This window comes from Oxyura jamaicensis, chromosome 3 (genome assembly GCF_011077185.1).
Source record: "Oxyura jamaicensis isolate SHBP4307 breed ruddy duck chromosome 3, BPBGC_Ojam_1.0, whole genome shotgun sequence".
NCBI classification, from domain to species: Eukaryota; Metazoa; Chordata; class Aves; order Anseriformes; family Anatidae; genus Oxyura; species Oxyura jamaicensis.
Window position 1 is genome coordinate 115925123 of NC_048895.1, and position 21550 is coordinate 115946672.

General features: G+C 38.3%; 1 protein-coding gene across 5 annotated transcripts in view; it reads right to left on the reverse strand.

Moving 5' to 3' along the window:
• The window catches only part of MSRA (methionine sulfoxide reductase A), a 270726-nt gene that overhangs the window by 94230 nt on the left and 154946 nt on the right, over nucleotides 1-21550 (reverse strand). For all 5 annotated transcript variants that reach the window (XM_035321232.1, XM_035321233.1, XM_035321236.1 and 2 more), the window contains one exon: nucleotides 12994-13098. In XM_035321232.1, the coding sequence (XP_035177123.1) occupies nucleotides 12994-13098 (105 nt within the window). The remainder of the gene's footprint in view (nucleotides 1-12993; nucleotides 13099-21550) is intronic.

Genomic DNA, 21550 nt, shown 5'->3' on the forward strand with positions numbered 1-21550 from the left:
ATTTGTTCAAAGTTTTTAATAATACAGTTGAAAACACAAAGAATCTCCATACGCTTCAAGTTATTCACCCTATGTTCAAGTTCCCAGGTAATTAAGCAAAACTGACGCCTTCAAAATTGACATCTACTGCAAACTGTAATCAGACATTATAAAAGCATCAGGATTTGGAAGGACTTTGAATGACCACTATTTTTAGTTACATTTCCACAGAAAAATTTGTAAAGCTTTTGACATTATGGATTGGATGGATTAAAGCAAGATTTATTACCACTAATGGATGCATTTCAGTATCTAACTTCCTGCAAAAATTCTCTACAAAGATTTTTATCAGAACGAAATACTTGCCTTCTTGAAGAAACTTATTTCTTTTCACCTGTATCAGATTCCATGTCAAGAGACACACATAATTTTGTTTTAATTCCAAGTCAAAACAGTGAATCAGGTTTGTCTAAATCTTCATTACTGGAAGAAGGAATCATTCCTACAGAACATCAGCTGAACACCTTCAGAGCAGCAGGAACTTCTACGCGGGGCAATGCTGATTGCCTCCAACTGTTCTGCAGGATATCTTAGAGTCACTCTGTTTGCAAAATCTGCTGGTTTAGGGATAGAATTTATGGTCGATACTCTTTTCCTCAAGGGTTTAATATATGGGTAGATGTGTCAGTAGGGCTCAAACTTCCTCAACTTTCATTCTAGGCTGAGTTGATAACCAGGTTGCTTCTTACAGATGTGAACAAAATGTATTAACACTGGGAGATAAGGCCTCTGACAGGAAGAAAGACCTTCACCAACTCTTTCAGAAATTTTGCAATGAGAGAATGAAAGTAATAAACCCTTCATCCCCAGCTGTAACCATTAGATACTTTTATCTCAAGCCCATTTCTCTTCAACAGGTAATTTAAGGAAAAGCTTCCAGGGGCCTGAAAGCATAGTTTCATCTTACATGTCCCATCCTGGACATGTAAGGCCGCTACCTGGGCCACTTGGTCACAAAAGCCCACCTGGAGGACTTGTTCCCAGTGCTGATGAGAATCTCTTTAACTACAGATAACAAGGCAGCGTTTCAAGGGCTAACCAATGTCCTTGCCACAAGGCAGAGGAAGCCAAAGCCTAGGTGATTTATCTGATTTTTTTCTGCTGTAAGAAGACTGAGAACAGAAGAATGTCTTTGAGCCCTGTGTTGGACTCTATAGGAGCCTGAAACCAGAGTCCCCTTGGCCAGTCCGGGGTTTGCAAGATCACTCTGTCTCATCTGGCTGTACTTTACAAATGCCAAAGGTTGCAAGACAGTAACTGGCAGAAAATGCAAGTATCTGTCTCTCTGACCTGATGATCAGGAATGCATCTGCCAGTAACAGGAACAAACACACCCCGGAGTCAAAAGGCTGGCACTTAGTGTTGATACCTGAGGCAAAGAAAATCAGCTGTCATGCTGAAGACAGCCTTAAAAGTCTCCTGTCATAGATAGCCTGATTTCAGAACTGATAGAAAATCAGAGGGTTTGTACCTTTCTGGCAAGACAGAAAAATAAGTGGTTTTGGATAAGGCTGTGTGGTGCCAAAGAGCATCAGCCCAAAGCACAGTGCCTGTGTGAGCACTGCCCAGTCCTTGTAAGCTCTTGTCTCTAGAGAACCAGTGTAGATGAGGGCATTTGGAGCTCCAAGTGTATTTAGATCTTGGATATGGATCATATTTGGGAATTTCGCTATGGTTGACCGAAGAGCCTCAGTGCTGTGCAGGCTGGACCGCTCTGGAGGCCGTAAAATTTCCTCACACTGCCAGCAGAGATTAGAACACCAATTAATCAAAAAATGCCCTCAAGAGCCAAGCACTTGCTCTGTCTCATGTGATAACTAGGAGAAAAAGAAATTTGTGGCCACAACATGGATGGTAGATGGAAAGGACAGGGAGCTGTGGTGCTATCCCAGTTTCTGCAAAAGAAAAAATTCCCAGGTTGAGAGTGCCACATAATGCAAACACAAACAGACTGCCACTGGAGAAATTATCACCTGCCAAAACATAGATAATAAAATATAGATAATATAGGTAACATAAAATGAATGGCTCTAGAAAGCCTTCTTACCAACACTTTGATACTATCTGAAGCACCTGCGTAGGAATGACTTTATTCTGGATCTCTTTGGTATCAAAGTGGCAAATGCTAGTTCTTCTTTGACTTGAATGATCAGAACAAATGAAAACTTCCCTGCCTCGATGCAGCTAGTCGGTGCTTCCTCCTTCATAATTTCTATTCCTTCTGAAAGCTACTGTGTCTTCTTCGCTGGGGCCAAAACATTGCTCCTTTAAAGCAACTATCCTGCTGGTATGCTGAGTTTGAGTTTTTATTGAGATGCTGCTTAGGTAGGTCGTTGTCCTTCCTATCTAACTTCAGGGTATCTTAAGGTCAGTAAGTAATAGGTAAATCCAAAGCATTAACAAAAGCACCTATTTCCCAGAACAATAGTTTATTATTATTATTATTTTATTTAGAAATGGAGAACTCATTGCAAATAAGAAGATTCTTCCCAAAGAGTGATTTTGGAATTTATTTCCTACAGAAGGCTGAAGCTAAATATACTTCATTTATTTCTTTGGCTAAATCAAGAATTTCTGAAGACTCAACCCTCTAAAGACTTGAAAGCAATACTTACACAACACTTCTTATCTTCTCTCCATTTAAAAATAATAAAAAAAAATATAATGGCATCATTCGTCAACCTTGCTATTCTCAGAGGATCCCAAGTATAATGGAGATAAATGACTAAAGTCTGTTACTCTCTTCTGTGCCACCCAGTGAAACTTTAAAGGGCAGTTCATAGCTCTTATTTTTATCATAATTTTTTTCTGTGATTTATAGACTTTTCTGCAGCTGTCACTTATTTTCTTATACCCACAGAAACCTGATGTACTGATTGGTCATTTTCTTTTCACCAATCAATGCTTGCTGAGTTAAGACTAATAAAGCTCCTTCCTTCAGCTCATCATATAATTATTTAGTAAAAATCAATTGCACCATGTCACCCTGGCTTGATGTCATCACTCACTGTAATGATTACATCCATACAGTTTAAAAGTTGCCAGGGGAAAGTAAAACTCTTTATAGCACATGATTAAAGGAGAAAAATGTTAATAGAAAAGGAGTTAGTTACAGTGCTGTGGATTGAGAGTTCTTGATGATTTTCAAGGTGCTGGGGTGCAGGAAGGATAAATGAAATATAAAAGCATTCAGAAGGTCACAATACAATAATGAGTTTGTACATATTAAAGGAAAGTCATCTTATCAATAGAAAACAAGGTTTACAAAGCTTTCAGTACTGAAGGTTTTCGGTGCCAAGAAGTACTACAGTTTTGTTCTTCCCCTTTGCCTTGGAATCAAGACAAAATACCAGCTTTCCCTAAAATTTCTGACTTGTATATATACTTAGAACATCGTGGCTAAAACTATGTTTTTAAAAATTTACTTCAGCTACAAAAATGTCTGATGAAAAGTACTTTTTTGTCTTTAATCTTCATCAAACCACAAGATTACACAGTTCTCTGGTGTAGCTTGGAAGGTAAAACAGAATCACAGATTTGCAGATGTTGGAAGGAACCTGTGGAGGTCTCTAGTCCAACTCCTCTGCCCAAAGCAGTGTCAGCTAAAGGAGGCTGGCCTTGTCCTCTTCAGTATTGAGTATCACCAAGGGCAAAGACATCACAAAATAATTTCTTCAGATTGCTAGTGCTAGTGTAAATAAGAGTTGTTGATGACGGTCAATACAACACTCAATGAAATACCAGAAGCTCTTTAAGTAAAGAGATTTTTTTCTGACATCAGATTCTTCACTAATGCCATAACATACCCCATAGTATTGATGGACACACAGGAGAACACACTCCATCACTTTTTTATTAATGACATTTTGTGGGAATGGGATGAATTGCTGCTACAAATTTGCTGCAACAAGAAATCCTGTCTGTTCCCACCACAGATGGCCAACACACTACTACAACAAAAGCAAAATAAATCCAATAAGGTTCTATCTTTAACCAATTCTCTTCACTTGTTATTAACATTATTATTATGCTATAGTTATAAAATGCATGAAATTGCTTCTCAAGACAGTTCAAGTATTTTACACAATTAGAACGAAGACTTTGAAAAAAGAGTTCCCTATATGCTTTTTTATTAATTCAGACAGAACATTGCTTAAATGCATATTGGAATGCTCTTTGAACTTTGAATAAAATCTACCTGAGCCCAAATAAAACAATTGGTTATTTTTTTATTAATGTCACAAAGTATTAAATGCTACTGGAATATACAAATTTTTATCCATTTCTGATTATTAATTGAAAATATACTTTTACCACTAGTGGACAGAACAGGCAAATGGAATGGTGAATATGTACATGAGTCACCCTTAATGGCATCAATTTTACTGTAGGGGATTTATTTATTATTATTATTTTGCTTAACTTTAATCAAAAGTTAAACGAGTAGTTTTTGACAAGTTTTTAGGCTTGGATGAACTTGGGACAGGAGTAACAGTAGTATCTTTTAACAGTACTGAATGCAACTGATGCAGCTGGAATTAAGCTCGCGGGTTTAGGCAACAAGAAGCTGCCCAAACACGGATGCCTAATTTAGGGTGAATAGATGCATAGAGCAGAGATACCTGCGAGAGCGTGAAGGACAAGACACAGGGCATATGGGAGCCCCACACTTCCTAAAGCACAGCTGGAAGACAGGCAGAGTGCACACAGGACCCAACGTGCCAATAGATGTTTCTGTTCAGGCATTGGTGTCGAGCCCTCATTATGTTTCTTCTTCGTAGACTAGCTCTGTTGCAGTGCTTACAAAAAGCTGGACAACTACTAATCATGTGAGAAACCATAATTTAAAAACGTAGAAATTCTGATCATGCACTATACAGAGCTCAGCTATGGAATCACACCGATTTGTTATGTTTTCTTTATGTGCCTTCTCCTTTCTCCTCATTTATCTGTTACTCACTAATGTCATGCCTAAATTTTGGCATGTGTTAGCAGTATGAATCTAAACCTACTATGATCCACCAGGTGTTATTGCAATAGTAATAAAAATAATTAGAGATAATAAAAATAACTGTGTTGTCATTTGCTTTTATCAGCAGATAAACTCATGGGACACTGCTCTCTCCAAACACAGACAAGTATGCTCTTATAAATATGCAAGGGAAAATTGCAGGCAGAGAAAAACAGTCATTCACTGAAAATATTGTTGTTTAGAAGAGAGTCAGCTTTGACCTCCTGTACCTAATTATACATGAAAACAAAGATTAAAAGCCTACTAATAATCACCATAAACTATGATTAATGATGTCATGCTTCAGTGCCTCAGATTTCTAGACCTGTGTGCAGTTAAATTCACTAGTGGGTTATTTGAAGAAGAAAAGAATGCTTGGTACTACTATGTTTTAACTTTCTCTATTGCCTTCGTAGTATAAAGACTGGAACAGTCCATCATAAAATTCTGCAGAAAAAGACCTTCCTAGGTTGCTCTTTTCTAATTGTGTAAATGCACATGCAAATCTAGCTGCTGTTATTCACACCACATACCCTTTGATTTCATGGATATTTGAAAGCTACTGATGACAGTCAAGCATTGAGAAGTCCGGATTTTCATTCAGAACTTCATGAACAAATGAACAAAGCTGCACTAAAATGAAGATCCCCTTCCTCTTGCCTCCCTCTTCTTCTTCCTTTCATCTACTACAACCACAGCTATACTATAATTGAGAAATAATACAGAAGTGACCCCAAGGAAGATTGTAGCAGAATAAAAGCATTTTCCAATTGTTCTTAGCAGTACGGAAATTATGAACAAAAGGAATCCCTTCAGGTGAGTGGTAGGTGCATGTTTACTGCAGCATAATAGACACAGTGTCGTCTTCAGTGGAATAAAAGACAGATGCCATGGCTTTTCTCATCATCAAGTCACCATTTTCCTGAGCTTAGCAAAACTGAAAGGTAAAGTTAGTTTTCAGTATTTCTGGAGAACTAATCACAGAATCACAGAATCACAGAATTTTCTAGGTTGGAAGAGACCTCAAGATCATCAAGTCCAACCTCTGACCTAACACTAACAGTCCCCACTAAACCATATCCCTAAGCTCTACATCTAAACGTCTTTTAAAAACCTCCAGGGATGGGGACTCCACCACTTCCCTGGGCAGCCCGTTCCAGTGTCTAACAACCCTTTCAGTAAAGAAGTTCTTCCTAACATCCAACCTAAACTAAATAACACATCTTTGCCATATATGAAATAAATAAGCTGGAAGTAGTTTAAAACGAAGAAGAAATCAGAGCCCAGAAGGAATTTTGCCCTTGAGCCAGAATTGATTCAGCAACACCCACTTCGTAATGCAAACTATTCAGCCATCTCAGCAACCGCTGCACTGGCGAAGACTCCCCTTCATTGCAAAAGACGCAAAGTCAAATCTCAGCTTCTCACCGTGACATGGAAAAACAACAGCTCCTAAACTGGAAATTTAGGTCAGAAAAAGTCTATTCTCATTTATATGTATAAAAAGAGTCTAATATGCAAATAAGGTCATGACAGCTGAAATTCCTGGGGATGCAAAACTGCCAAAGAAAAAGTATTTATTTTTAATGCATATTTAGTTCTAGAGAAAGGGCAAAGAATGGGAGCAACATGAAATTAGGCATTTGATAATGGAAGAAAGGATATTGCATCCTCAAACTGCAGTGGTGGTTAAGCACCACTGGCAAAGAGCATCTTCAGTACTTTGGAAAAAGTATAGACCACAGGTATTTAGGAATTGATTATGGGCAAGGGTCCACTAAATTGGTTGCTGGTGGGATGGTTAGGAATCAGTCATCTGTGTCCCACCACTGAGACTTCATTTCATTGCTAAGAGCAGAAGTTAGAAGGATGTGAAGGTAATAGAAGAGTCTTCCATCAAACAATTCATAGAGTGCATATTACTATTGAGTATTCAGTTCTGCATGAACCAATATACATTTATCTCTGTTTTTATATCAGTATATCAATTTCCATGGCTTTTTTAATTTATCAACACAGAGCCGTGTTTTATTCGTTTCCTCCAAAAGCCTTCTAGCATTATCTTTACCGCAGATTTAATTAGTATCCTCTCCACTATATCCTCCAAGTCATTAATGAAAATATTGAAGAGTATGGGACCGGGAATGGCTCCCGCAGGGGTCTGTAATTCTATTTTGAATATATTTAATATGTCTGGTGGCAATAGATTTGTATTTCTACTGTTTTTTTTGTTACACCTTGCAATAATGCAGAAACTACTAGGTCTCAATAACATTTAAAATACAAGACAAAAGTGTTTTGTGCTTTAACCTGAGACTTGCAAGTTTCATTCAAATTATAAAGGGAAGAGACTCACAGATTTTTTTTTTTTTTAAAAAGTTATATTTTACATGGAGAGATTATTTTTTCCCTTTAATCTCTAAATGAAGTTACAGGCCTGTAGCAGAATACATAATGCTGGTTTAGGGTCGCTGTAGCATTTTTTATGTGTACAGCTGTTCTTCCACTGGTATAAGTAGACACATCTGCTCATTAGCAATACAATGTCATTTCTAGTGTCTAATTTTAATTATTTGCAGATGATAGATTCCTTATGCAATGTCTAAAAAAAGTACAGTCCTTCAAAACTGGTGAGAAATAAATATACCCTCTGCAACTAAAATGGGTCAGCACAACGAAAACCAGATATTAATCTGGAGAATTCATGTATCAGCATTAAGGCTAAATGCCAAACTATTTGGAAGGTCACAGGGAGGAGAAACAGCTCATACATCTCTTCTTTATCATGGATACACAAGACATATGGACTAAGAGGTGTTCTGAATGAATCTGGCGGGTGATGAGTTTGTTGTAGTACAGATGGTCCTCAACTGCTGGAAAAATACCAGTTCTGCTTACATTTCCTGTACAAACACAGGCAAGATAAGGAGACTTCATGACAGAAAGGACAAATGAGATTACTAACCAGTAACTTTGGTTCTCTGCATACCCATACTCAAAGAATCAATACAGCTAGAAGTTATTTTCCAGAACCTCCTAGGCAGCAGTGGCCATGAGCATCTTTGCTCTTCACCCCACTGCCAATGGTATGGAGTCCTGCCACCCCCTCAGCTCCTTTCACTACATCAGAAATACAACCAAAAAAACAGAAGCAGCAATGAGAAAGGATGCAACCTGTGTACAGAGGGGCTCACCCCAAAGAACTGTAGGTGTAGCTTTTATTTTCTGTGGGCTGGGAAGGACTGAGTATGCTTGATAAAGATGGGGAGCAGAACTACCAAAACGAGCATCAGTTTTGGCTTATATTCAAGACAGGAGAGAGCTAAGGATGTGAGTGGATTTTGCTTTTGCCCCAAACATGTTTTAAAGAGAAGGAAATAGTATTGGCTTTGTGTTCTGCTAAAAAGACACGTTCAGCTATTGCAAGCAACAAGGAATCTTTAAAGCTGCTTTGGATAGGGCTGAAATCTCTGACACGTGTAGGACTTCAGCCTCACACAGGATTAGGGTAATTATGAACAATAGGACACTTAACGGGAATCACATTTGCACCATGGCAGACTCCTCTGGTATCAGACAGATTTTTCCAAAGGCTTGGCTGGAGAAATAGACTCCCCACAGAGCGGCCAAACTTTCTGATCAGATAAAATATGACATCTTCTTCCCTGAATATGAGCAAGGTTGGGTTTCCCAATTGGTGCTCATGCTGCCGGACAGTGCTAGTGCCAGAAGGGCCGTCCCACCACCAGCCCTGCTCCTGGAAATGTGAATTCTGGCTGAAAGCTACATTTCACTTCATGCAGCGTCAGCTATCAGCTTGATCCGAAAACTTTGTGACTGCCAGCATCCACACAAAGAAAGAGGAGGTATTGTACAGGTCAAGGAGACAAGAAAATTGCCCTTTTCCCCATCAGATAACACAAAGATTAGCTTAAAGCAATCACGAAACCACAGGCTTAGGCACAATGCAGACAAACTGATGGCCTGAAAGTCCACATCTCTCTAGACACGCAGCAGAACCATAAGACTGCAGTTTGAGAGACAGGCTTATATCTTACAAATCTGGAAGGCTCTGAGAATGGCCCTTTTAGTGCAAATACAGGGCAATACAGATCCTGCCCTATGCCTCTGTAAACTTTACAAAGATATATGGTGCACAAAGCGAACAGACATAAAATTATTTTGCAGTATTTTCAGCACACCGCATTCATTCTCCTTTTTAGCATCAGTCACAAAGAAGCAACCACCTCAAGCACTTCTAGAGCTACACAGAGCAATCCTCTTATAGATAAGATTATTCCTAGGAGAGAAGGAATTCTGGTCTGTGCATTAGAGGCTGAACAGCGATGACAACCATATGTCACTTGGCAGAAGTCAGGGGTTTGTTTGTTGCTTTTTCAGTATCCCAAATGTAATGAATTATAAAATACAGCCTAAATTAATAGTCAAGGAGGACTTTATCAGGGCCCCACACTTAGGAGATGTTCATCTGGGAGAATCTCTTTCAACTTATAGACTGTTTGACTTGATCAAAGGTTCCTGCTTTTCAGTAGACTTCTGTATAATACTGAGACTCAAGAGCTTCATGAAACAAGAGCCAGGCTGCCTCTCAGAGAAACTTTGAATCCCAGAGAGATGTCAGCCTCCTCTTGAAGGCAGGAGGTCCAACTGCTTGGAAAGCAGGAACTTTTGAATATTAATATGCTCTTACAATAATGAATGGACTGCCAGTCTGTACTCTTTAGCAACTTGGTACCACCTAGATTGATATTTGAAAGGTCTTTAATTGCAACAGAAACTGAAACAACACATATAAATATTTCCATATTTTATGTTTAATGACATTATAACAATTAGACAAGTCCATTGTCTCTGCAGGGGTAGGACGGCTTAGATGGCATTAACCTGACTTCTGGGGGAAAGATAAGGCAGTGCCACAGACAAAGCTTTTACGCTTTTGAGTGAGCACTATTCTCAAAAAGTCCAACATTTGTTGGCTGTATGAGACATTGGATTCATCTAAAGAGTGTGCTGAATTTCATGAATAAGAAATCTCCCTAATTTAACTGCTTAGTAAAAACTTTCTCTTTGACAGACTGAGCTGCATTCATGTTAGGCTGGCTAAATAAGACTTTTCACACAGCTGAATTTAAGGAAAGAAAAAAAATCTTAGGTCAGGGAGATAATTCTCACGTTCAGTATCTTTACATAGAGCCACATTTCCCAAAGCAAGATAAAAGCAGGGAGTAGGTGCAAATCAAGGTGAAGAAACAGTTCCACCTTACCGATCTTCTACTGCTAACTGCACAAACTTGAAAAACATATATAAGCATACCATCCCTATCTTACAGAACAAAGAAACTTGAAATGGAGACCTTGTGGTTTATTTTTTTCTCAAATGAAGAAAGGCTGTAGAGATGTAAAGAACTTTACAAAGGCATTGAAGAGAGTTTAGCATTAAGCAACCATAAACGTGCATAGCTAAAGCAATCTGTCCACATCAGCCAAGTCTGGAGGACACAAAAGCTTTAGTGACTGCCAACATCTCTGTGGAGAAAGCAACGTTCTTACTTTTTGCAAGTTATTACTGAAGAACCATGTTGAAATTCTACTGAACCAAGCTCAGATAAAGGTTTAACCAGGTTTAGACCAAGCAGTGCAGTGCCACGTAGATGCCTGAGGTAGCTGTGAATGACTTGGGTATCTACACAGCACAGTGTCATGTGGAGATATTAGCTTACATCCCACAAGGAATAAAGCCACATTAGTGTGGCTCTGTGCCCAGGCTAATTAGGTGATGTTTCCCTAGTTGCCAGAAATCAAGAAGTGAATCATACATCTGCCAGCATCCAACCTTCTTCTGAAAGCACAGACTGGAACTATTTAGAACCTTAGTTCTGTGAGGTTTCAAAGTGAATACAAAGATATAATCTCATCATATTACTTTGTTTAAAGCCAGAAGGAATTCTGAGTTCATTTGGTCTGATCTATGTGTAACACCTCACCCACATACCATTAAGTCAAGCACATGTACTTCAATCAGCCCAAAGCCCTGAAGTCCTTTAGAGACCGACCTACTGCATGTGCGCCACAGGCAAAGACTAACCATATGCTGTCAAAGCCAAGACTACAAAAATGACAGAGAATGGTAGTTTCCCAAATCATTTCAGCAGAAATCCATTCCTCATACTGCTGGTTGTTATAGTCCTGGTTGTTAGCTCCCAGCTCTGGCAATGAGGATGAATCTCAGCATGTGAACAAGACACATGGACCAATTGCCTAGAAATAGGATTTTCTGTGCTACTTCAAAACAAGCAGCCCATTACTAAGATGCCAGCATCTGGTTATGGCCAATCCCTGACAATCTAAAAAGAAAAGAACAAAAAAGACCAAAAACCAACCAGTGGTAGGCTGGGGTAAAACTTCCCTCCTGATCCTTAGAAGCAAACCACAAAGGCCCTGAAGTATGATGGACACAATCTCAAAGCAGAGCTGTGAGGGTTTCAAGGATGGTGCAGGGAAATGGTTCTGACACAAGTGTAAAGGAAGGGGTTGATTAGGGGGGTGCATAAATCAACAGATCCCACTACAGGTCATCACGCTTCACACACAGACATAGAATTTTTTCTCGTGAACTGAATCAAACACCTTTTGTAAGATGATAAATGATCTCATCTTAAAGCCTCAAAATGATGGTGACAGAAAAAGACTCCAATGCTTAATTAACACTGCTAGCTGCAGAACTATTTTGCCATGCTGAAACTCCAAAACTGCAAGTTCCAGCTACTGAATGTTGCCCTGGCTCACCAGTGGTTGGATTGTCAACCCCACTATGAGGCATCAGGTGTGATATCTCTATGAGTTGAATGTGTTTATTCACAGCACCAGGACAGTATTTTAGGTTCTACATCCTTTTTATATCTTTTCTTTGAATCCCCAGCAAAATCTCTATATCATTCTTAGTATGTCAATACAGAAACTACACAAAATGGTCTGAGATTTTACTGACCGCCCCCAGGAAATGCTTTCACCCTGACTAAGGCTTCACTGTTCATATAGGCAGGAGATGCAACAGCCATTATTTGTCTTTCTGCTGCACTCTGGACTCAGTGGAAGACATTTATCTACAATAGCCCCTGGATCCTTCTCAGTGGTACTGTTTCCCTGGATGGTATTGTATTTTGTAGGTATCATCTGCATTTTTTGTTCCCAGATGTGGTAACAAGTGGCTTAATTATGATAGCTGTTAAAATATTGAAATGAGTTCCTGTGTGCAATATTTCTGGAAAATGCTAGAAAGCATGATGTTTATTGAAACTACATCAACATGTAAAATGTTTTCTCAACACAGTTTCCCATTTATGTTTGCACAGATGTGTATAATGTCATCACAAAACCTCTTCCAAGAAAGATAAATTAAATCAAAAGGTTTGAATAAGGGAAATAGCTAGAATGCTCTGCTGGTGTCTCAACACACCACCTCTTACATCTTTTTTTTTTTTTTTCTTTTTTCTAAACATAAAAGATAGTCATTGCCACTGGAAAATATAACAAACAAAAAAAAAATTATGAAGGATAAAGGCCTTCAGCACAGATAATATGGCCAGCTCTGAAGCTGCAAAGAAATATGCTTTAATTTAAGAGACAAAAGATAGTATTACAGAAGAAATTGTCATAATCAAAGCTGAAAAAAACATCTATTGTCTACTGTGCCTCTCTGTGGGAATTTTCCCAGCACAGACAGCTGTAAAGGAGGAGGGGTATTGTGAGTTTCTGTACTCTCATTCTCTCTCTTCCTCTCTTTCTCTGTCAATAAATGTCTGCAATCATATTCTTGAGCTCCAGTGTGATTTCAAGGTTCATCTCTTCCATGCAGCTCAAACACTAATTATCCCAGCTGTAATTAGTAAGATAATTAAATACTGGCTCACTCATCACTCTACCTTGTGTCGGGTCATGATTCTCCCAGAAGACCTTGAGCAGTTTCTCAAAGCTGATGTTTTCTGGCTGATATACTACTCGTACAGCCTCTGTGTGACCAGTTTTACCTTAAAAGACAAAATAAAATCAGATGTTATTAGCAAGAATTAGCTAGTGCATGCCCATTTTTTTTTTATATTGAGATCCAAAGCACAATTCTTTGTTTCCCTTTTTATTTTTTCATCACATTTTGATTTACCATCATTTGCATTTAAGCCTCTTTACAGAATGTTTATACACGTCAGCTCTTAAGACATCTGCCAGTTTGGACAAGGCCATCATGAAAGAAACTAGCTAGAGAGGCAACGTAAGGCAGTCGTGTTATGAGAGTAGTTTGTCAACTTTCAGGAAAAAATTGAATAGTTCTTAAATATTTGTACCTGAAAACTAGTAAAATATTATTGACTATTCTAAATGGAACATTAGAATAAGAATTATATATCTACATCTTCAACCATTATATATAATTATACATACATAAAATATACATCTACGTTGTAGGAAATAGCTTTAACATACATCTTTATTGTAGGAAACTGGGCTTCACCTGCCATGAGGTCAGATATGGATAAAATAATTGATGATTAAAGCAAATTTCAAGAGTATGTTTATACAAGATCACACAAAAAATTCAAAACTTTCACATCATCCAACCTACTGATGCCAACGGGCTTTGAAGAGTCAAAGAGAGCCTGATGGAACTTTATGACAGCAGATGAGTTCAAGCAAGATCATCACGCATTATATCACATTTGAATACATTATTCCTATTTTTCAGTTACCTTATGGCTCCAATTTTTTCATTCTTTATGTGTCTAAATACCTAATATTATTAAAAGATCCAGCTTCATAAAATATAAAGGATCTGGCCACATAATTTTCTTCAGTTATAATTAAGTTAGGTTGATGAGTGTTCAGACATCGCAGGGTGAGTCCGTGGTACTGAGTGCTACAAAAGCACACATGAAGAATTTATAAATGTAGGCATTTTCGGTTGTCATAATAACTCCATGGGTGGGAAAAAAACATATATCCTGTTCTCCATTTAAATCATAACAAGGAAATATTCAACAAAAGTAAACTGGACAGTGAGATTTGATTTTTGGTGGGAATATAATAGACTACTTGCTTAAACTATGCCAGGTTTTGATTTCATTTACACTGGCATAAATTTTGGATTTACTCAACCACCTTCAATAGAATTGTCTGGAATTTCATGCAGTGAAATAACCAACTGAATGTAGACCAGTGATGGGTTCTGAATTAGCTGTCACCAAGTAAGAAAACTCAGAGTCTATGAGAAACTGAAGAGTGTTCCAATTCTTGTTACCAATTTGGTACCAATAAAAATTTGGAAAAAAAAATAATGGAAAGAAATAAAAAGGATGGTAGGACATATTAAAGAGATGTATCAGGGAAAAGTATGAGAGCATTTTATCAATTAATTGGGCCACGTGAAATGAAGAAAACTTAAATGAGGCACAGAGGGGTGGGCTAGCAATCAAAAGAGATTTTAAAGAGTAGGATTAAATTTAGCCTAGAACACAGAAGAGTAAAAGGGGACACATCTGGGATACCTGTAAAGAAAATTTTGATAAAATCAAATTGCTTTCTATCTAGTGTGCTTCACAACACGCCAAAGATATGCTCACTGAAATTAAAAGACAAAAACAGGTGAGTTATATGTAACCTGTATCTAAAGCCATGTCACCCTGTCCACCAGGATAATGCCCAGGCAAACAATGGCCCAATTCCTCTTTCATATGCACTATGCCTATTGAAGACAATGGAAGCAACTCATTATCTGAAGGCAAATTTTGATTCCAGGTTAACAGAAAGCGATCATACATTTAGAAGAATAAAACTAAAAACCACAGGTAACTGGCTTGATAACAAAGTGAAATGGTCTTTCTATATTATGGTGTGAACTGATGGCCAGCTTAGCTCAGGGAAGGAACTTATTCCAGATTACATGGTTTGAAGTAGACCATGGTTTGGGTTATACATTATCAGGGGAAATAATGTATTTTGCCTTAGATGAAGACCAGGTTGGGAATTTTGTTGTTGCTTTAGATAAAACAGCAGAGCAAATGGACAGTGGTTTGTCCAGCTTTGGCAAACCTACTTTGTGTAACTAAAAAGAGATTAAGGAGTGGCTTCTGGCTTCATCTTTTTTTTTTTTTTTTTTTTTTTTTTTTTTAAGTCAATGTGAACCTTATGAAAGGTTCTTACCACTCAGGAGCAAATTGCTTGTCTAAGATGAGTAGCTTCAGATCACAAGAGAGTTTCTTCAAGAACTTCAAAACAACAGAGGCATTACCTTTCCTCTCAGCTGAAGCAGCAATTACATCTTGTCAACACTGTCTGCTCTGACTAATCCAGAAGTTCAAAGAATCAGCTTTCTTCTTTTCCTCTGAATAAGGAAATAACAGTGCTACTCCAAGAACTATAGCCTGACCTCAAGAAAAAAAAATCTTCAGATGTGTGGCTAACAGACTGTTACAACCTAGAGCATATTTAAAATCAATATTCCTTCTCAGAGGAAAAGCAAGGAGCTAATACCTGCTAGTCTTATCAGATTCACCTTTAATTTTCCTCAAAGCTTTTCCACAACCTAGTGTATTTTCCTTCAGAATATGGCGCGGCTATTTCTGCTAAGAACAATCTTTGTCATTTGTGGTGAGCACTCCTACTTCCCAACAACTTTAGTCGAAACCATACCAATCAACTGAGTACACGTGAGCAAATGGAGAGGCAAAAGGCTTCACGTGGGACAGATTAACCACAAGCTTTCCTGGAAGAAGCATGGATAGAAAATAGTATGGGGGACAGAGGAAAAGAAAAGGCACAACCTCTCTTCAGGTACAATGTGCTTTACAACAAGGAATCAATCAGATAGCCCAACGTTACCCTGAACAGCACATGGAAACTGGCAGCCCACTGGTGCTGAACATGGCTCAGCTGCAGCAAAAGTGACAAAAATAAACCAAAATTGGGCTCTCCCTGTTTGCCTTCTTAGTTCACTTTTTGCATTAGGCTTAAGTTTGACTACAAAAACAGAATGATCACTTTTAGTTTGGATTTCACACATTTGCTACACTGCAGCACGAAAAGAACAGAGCAGGCATCAAAAGATCTAACCACTCCTCTGTATTGTAAAAAAATAAAATAAAAAAGAAGAAAAAAACAAAGACAGAAAAGAAAGGAAATATTTCTAATCAAATCTTCTTTGTAAGATTTCTTAAAACGGAGAGGCAGTAATCAAAGAAAAACAATAAACCCATTTAGTCTCAAAAAAGCTGTACGTTTTTCAACAAGAAATTGAACCAGCTAACACTGAACAGCTGAAACAATTTAAACTGATCAGTGATGGATGCTATTCTCTCAGTAATAGTCAGCTCTCAGAATTTATCATGAAACGTTCATTTATACTAAGTCAGAGTCATGGTGTCCTCAGATCACCTATTGGTTTTAATTAGCTGAATTTAATATTCCACAGTAAAAGCATGCTTCATTTTAAGTTCCAAAAGTTTTAACAAGTATGAATATTTCTAGAAGCCTCCTCTCAAAAAAAGCTCAAACTTTGAACTATGTTTTTTCAATAATTTATTGAATCACTCGCCATAATTTAATTTGCTGTTAAATGGGCAAATAGAAATCCTTTATTTATAGGTGCCATTATCGGATTTCCAGTTATGGTGCTCAGTTCTCCTTCAGCTTTAGAAGGAGCTTAGCCATAGAAGAACCTCGCTGCAGATGATAAGACTTTATTACACCATAGCAGAGAGGGCTGGGTGCCAACAGCAGATTGTCTGTTTATCCTATATCCATTTCCCACTTAGAAAACATAGCCACTCTCAGAGGATTAGCTACAGTGAGCTCTTTCAGTGGGGATTCAAACTCTGGCAAAAACGTTCCTGTAAAGAGCAGTGGAAAAAAAAAGACATCTGAGTGACACATCGGTGCTTCTTTTCAATTTTTTTCTTCCTAATAGTGTTTAGATTTTCACCTTCTTAATCATCTCCCAGGTGAGTGCCCAAGCCAACGGATTATAGAAGCGAACTCATTCTTTTCAAGTTGCTGTATCCAGTAAGCATTTAATTATTTCCTGCAAAGTGGAACAACTTCAAAGGGCTGGCTGCAGAGCACTTCACCTGTGAATACCCAGCCACCCAGCCGCTATGGCACTGCCACGTGGCACATGGGCCTCTCCAGCTACTCCAGCCCTGACTGAATTAGGTTAGAAAGTTCAACCAATGCCTAAACTATTCCCTCGTGTCCCACTTATTTAATAAAAAGAGCTTGTGTCTCTTAACCCACTGAAATAAGGGGCCTAAGTCCAGGAGATGCTCTACAGGGTTTTAAGTCCTGAGAAGCAGGAGGCACCAAGCAACAGCTGATGTGCCACCCATTTGCAATCTCATTTTGAAGCATCCATCTCTTCCCTCAAGCAACATGGAATCCAGGAACCCAGCTGGTTGCTGCCAACTCCACCGTGGCTCCACACCAATAAATCCCACCAAGGCACGGGCACAGGCGCTGGGATTTCCTCACCCTTGGTGCTAAATGGTGAGCGTGGTACTGGCCAAGTGCTGGCCCAGTCAATTCCCAGACTTGTGGCCATGAAAAATCCCCAGCGGGCAGCTGGGATGAGCTATTGCTTGGACATATGGCTTTGGGCAGCCCATGCCCCTCAGTCCCTATATTCTATAGGTAGCACCTATATATATGGCTCGAGCACTTTGGTTTTGAGGTGATCGCAGCCCAAACGCCGAAGCTAAGAGCAGGACTCTCAGCTCCAGCACTTGTCTATAGCTTTCCCTTTTGGTGCAACACACTTTTCATCAGCTTCATATTTTCTGACACAAATGTAGATGTCTAAATATAACTGAAAGGAACGGGCAGCAGATTTTCAGCTGATGCGCATTTCAGAGCTTATCGATTTTGGAGCTGAAATTATTTGTGCTAGCTAAAGCCTAGGCCCTAGTGAATATGCAAAGTATTACATGAAAAAGTAATAGGTCTTTTGAGCACCTGCTTCTCCAAACCACCCTGGGAATTTTTATTTTGTAGATATCACTAATAACATCTCCAGCTTCTCTGTAAAATAGCAGTGTGTTAAATAAACAAACAGGTTAGACACGAAAACACCGAGAACCCACAGCCTGGGGATCTTTTTATCTTTTCTTTTTTTAACTTTTACTTTTTTACCTTCAAAGTAACGAAAGTGAAAAGAATGGAAATAACCACACACCGATTATTTTTTTAAGAGAAGAAGAATCCTTTACGGCAATATTATTTGACTTCCCACCTAACACAGACAAGGGAATTTCTCTGGAGCAGGCTAATATGTAGTAATCTGAAAAGCCTGTGGTTGTTTGGCGTGAAGAGATGGTGAGCAGCCAGTCCCTGCACATTCCTTCTGCAACTCATCCTTTTCTGGCCACTATTCAGTTTTTTGGCGTGATTTTCCTATTGTTTGGAAGATAACAATAAAATATATCAGGTATAAAATGGCACTAACACGTGGCTACTGTTTTTTCATCTTTATGTTTCCCAAAACCCTAATGACTTTGTCAGCATTGAAATAAGAGATTATGTTTGGCTCGTTATCCACCGTGAGTTTCTGATTCACTGCTTTACAAAACATAATGCTTTAATTTTATACAGCTGTGCTAAAATATATGTCAGTCCTATACAGCAAGAAACTGGTTTATGACCATGGGCCAATTCTGCAGTTGCTGATCTAAATAAACTTTGGTTTAACTGCTAGAAACTTCTGCCTGAAAAAGACCAGAAGAACCAAGGCCTCTTCTAGTGCCTGCAGAAGGTAGCACGTACTGTAGCTACAAGGGGGCTCGTACATCTAAAGAGGGCATTTTCTAAAAGTTTATCTATTTGTTTTAGGATAGGACAGATGAATGACACAGTAAACGAAAATTTAAAAAGAAAAAAAAAAAAAGCTAATGGAACAACGAGTCTGCTGTCAAATGTATTTCTGGTGACTATCACAGTGACTGAGTTTTTTACTCTGTGGTATCAAAATAAAGAGAATGAAGGCCACAGTGAAAATTGGTGAAAGTGAAGAAGGGAGCCCACAGTGAAAAGGGCCATAGGGGGCTACAAAAGGCTGTTACTGGTAATTTTTTCACAGAGATTCAGTTGTAGTTTTAAGTAGAACTAGTTGAATACATTTAAAATAAAAATTAACAGACTGAAAAAAAAAAAAAAAGTATCTTTTTCTATAAAAATCTACAATGTCCACTCTACCAGCAAATATCCACGCTACCAGCCCTTCAGGAGGGATTACCAGATCAGACTCACTTTGGTGGGCTGAATGCCATTCACAGCTGGAGTGCAGAATGTGCGCTCCAGGATAGTATATTCTGATTTAATTTCATTCAAAAGGAACCTCAGCTTAAAAAAATATTCCAGTGATTTCTTGTGGATGTCCGTGGAAAGCTTCTTTACCATGTGTGTTGGGAGGAACATCTGATTTCTGTGGCAATCTGGTTGCGATGTGTGATACAGGTTATCTCTGGTTGAGTTGTATTGCACAGCAGAGATCAATGAACTGGATGAGCCGCATTGCCTTAAGGATTAGTCTGACATTTTTCCTGGACAATAGAACAGAACATCTCATATGACATTCAAGTGAAGAAAAAATGTTGAAGATAGGCATATAATTAATGCCAGTCAACATGGTTGCATGGAATATAGGTCTTGTCAGCCAAACTTGATTTCATTCTCTGATGAAATTACAAGTCTAGTTGTAATAAATGTGGAATGTAATAGCATGGATGTAATAGACTTAGACTTTATTAATGCATTTGACTTATTACTTCATGACAGTCTGATTAAAAAATTAGCACCATACAATATCAATAGTGCACGTGTTAAATGGATTAAGAATTGTCTAAATGACAGTTCTAAAAAAATTGTCTAAAGGGAACGCGCATTGAATTGGAGCATTTTTATCTGTGCTCTGCAGGGACTGGTACAAAGCCTGTTGCCTTCATCAGTAATTTTAAAGAAATAAAAAATCTCAACTTACAAAATCTGTCAGTAACTCAGATGAGGAGGTTGATAGGATGGTCTTAGAAAGTGATCACTTGCTGTGCTGGGCCCATTCAATCAAAAATGTGTTAAAAACTGTCATATTTAAAATTGTACTTATAGGAACAAGTGACACACACCATACCTGAAAACAGGGAATTTTAGAGGAAAGTGCAAGGGTGGCAGTAGACAAGCAAGTAAAAATAGAATTCCTCTGCAGTGTTAAAAAAAATAATGCCTGCACTGGGATGCCTAAGTAAAAATGATGTTGGTTGGAACGGCACTGGTGAGATCAATCCTGACATTAAGTAGACCCTGAAAAATAGTTCCAGTGACAGCCTCAAAAGGCATGAAATGGTTATCTTTCAAGAAGAAAATCCAGAGCTTTTTAATTAAAGAATATAAGCATCTTCTCAGGAAGAGAATGACAGAGGGTCTTTGAACAAGAAAGGAAAAGCATCAAGAGCCAGTGGAAGGAGCTGAAAAGAGGGAAATTCAAATGGACAAGCAGGCAACATATTTTTAGTACTGACGATGATTATCTGCTACAAAACATTACACCACTGAATTACAGCATTTGACCATTCAGTGTTCCTATATACCTATGTCTTATAAACCAAGGGAAGTGGTTTTTTCCTCATCTCCTGATACTTTCAAATGAAGTCAGATTTCCTTCTGGGAGAGATGCTCAGACAAATAGCTGTTAAACTTAAAGGAAAAAGTTATATGGCTTAATAAAATAGTAAATGGATAAAATGTAATGATCTATGATATAAAAGATATCAAATTAAATAATGCAGTGAGCCCTTACCAGCCTTAAATGCTGTGAATATATGAGTGAATTGCCCCTCTTTTCCTTTGTTCACTTAACTTTAATAAAGCCTTTCTATTCCAAACTGCACAGAGTCAGGGCTTCTGTATTATCTTTTCATCATGGTCGATGAAGTAGACTATAACCTAACTACAATTTCTATATTATCTTTATATATAGGTGAGTTAACATCTTTCAGCTACAGTGTTGGGAGCAGAAAGACACCTTACTGCTGCTTTTACAAAGTTCCTATTTAAACGCCCAAATTTAACCCTAAACTTACACATTAGGTGGACAGAGCCTTTACATATCAATAAATTATGTTTACTGACAAACCAGTTATACTTGGTACCATCAAAATGCAATGCCAGGCTTCTAACAGCTAGCCTTTGTGACACTAAACACTACACTAGGTGAATATAGAACAAAACTAATGGTTGTGCACGTCTTAGAGTGAGAAATGCTGGCTCTAGGTTAGGACACATTAATTACAAAGTTAAGTAATAAAATGAAAGATTAAATATGGAAGAAGTAATGGGAATTACAGAACCCTAGCCTCATAACTAGCAACAAGCTCATATTCTCTACAGCATCTTACGCTGCGGTGGAGTCAAGAATTCAGGCATAACTGGTTTATATGTGAGCTTTCTGTA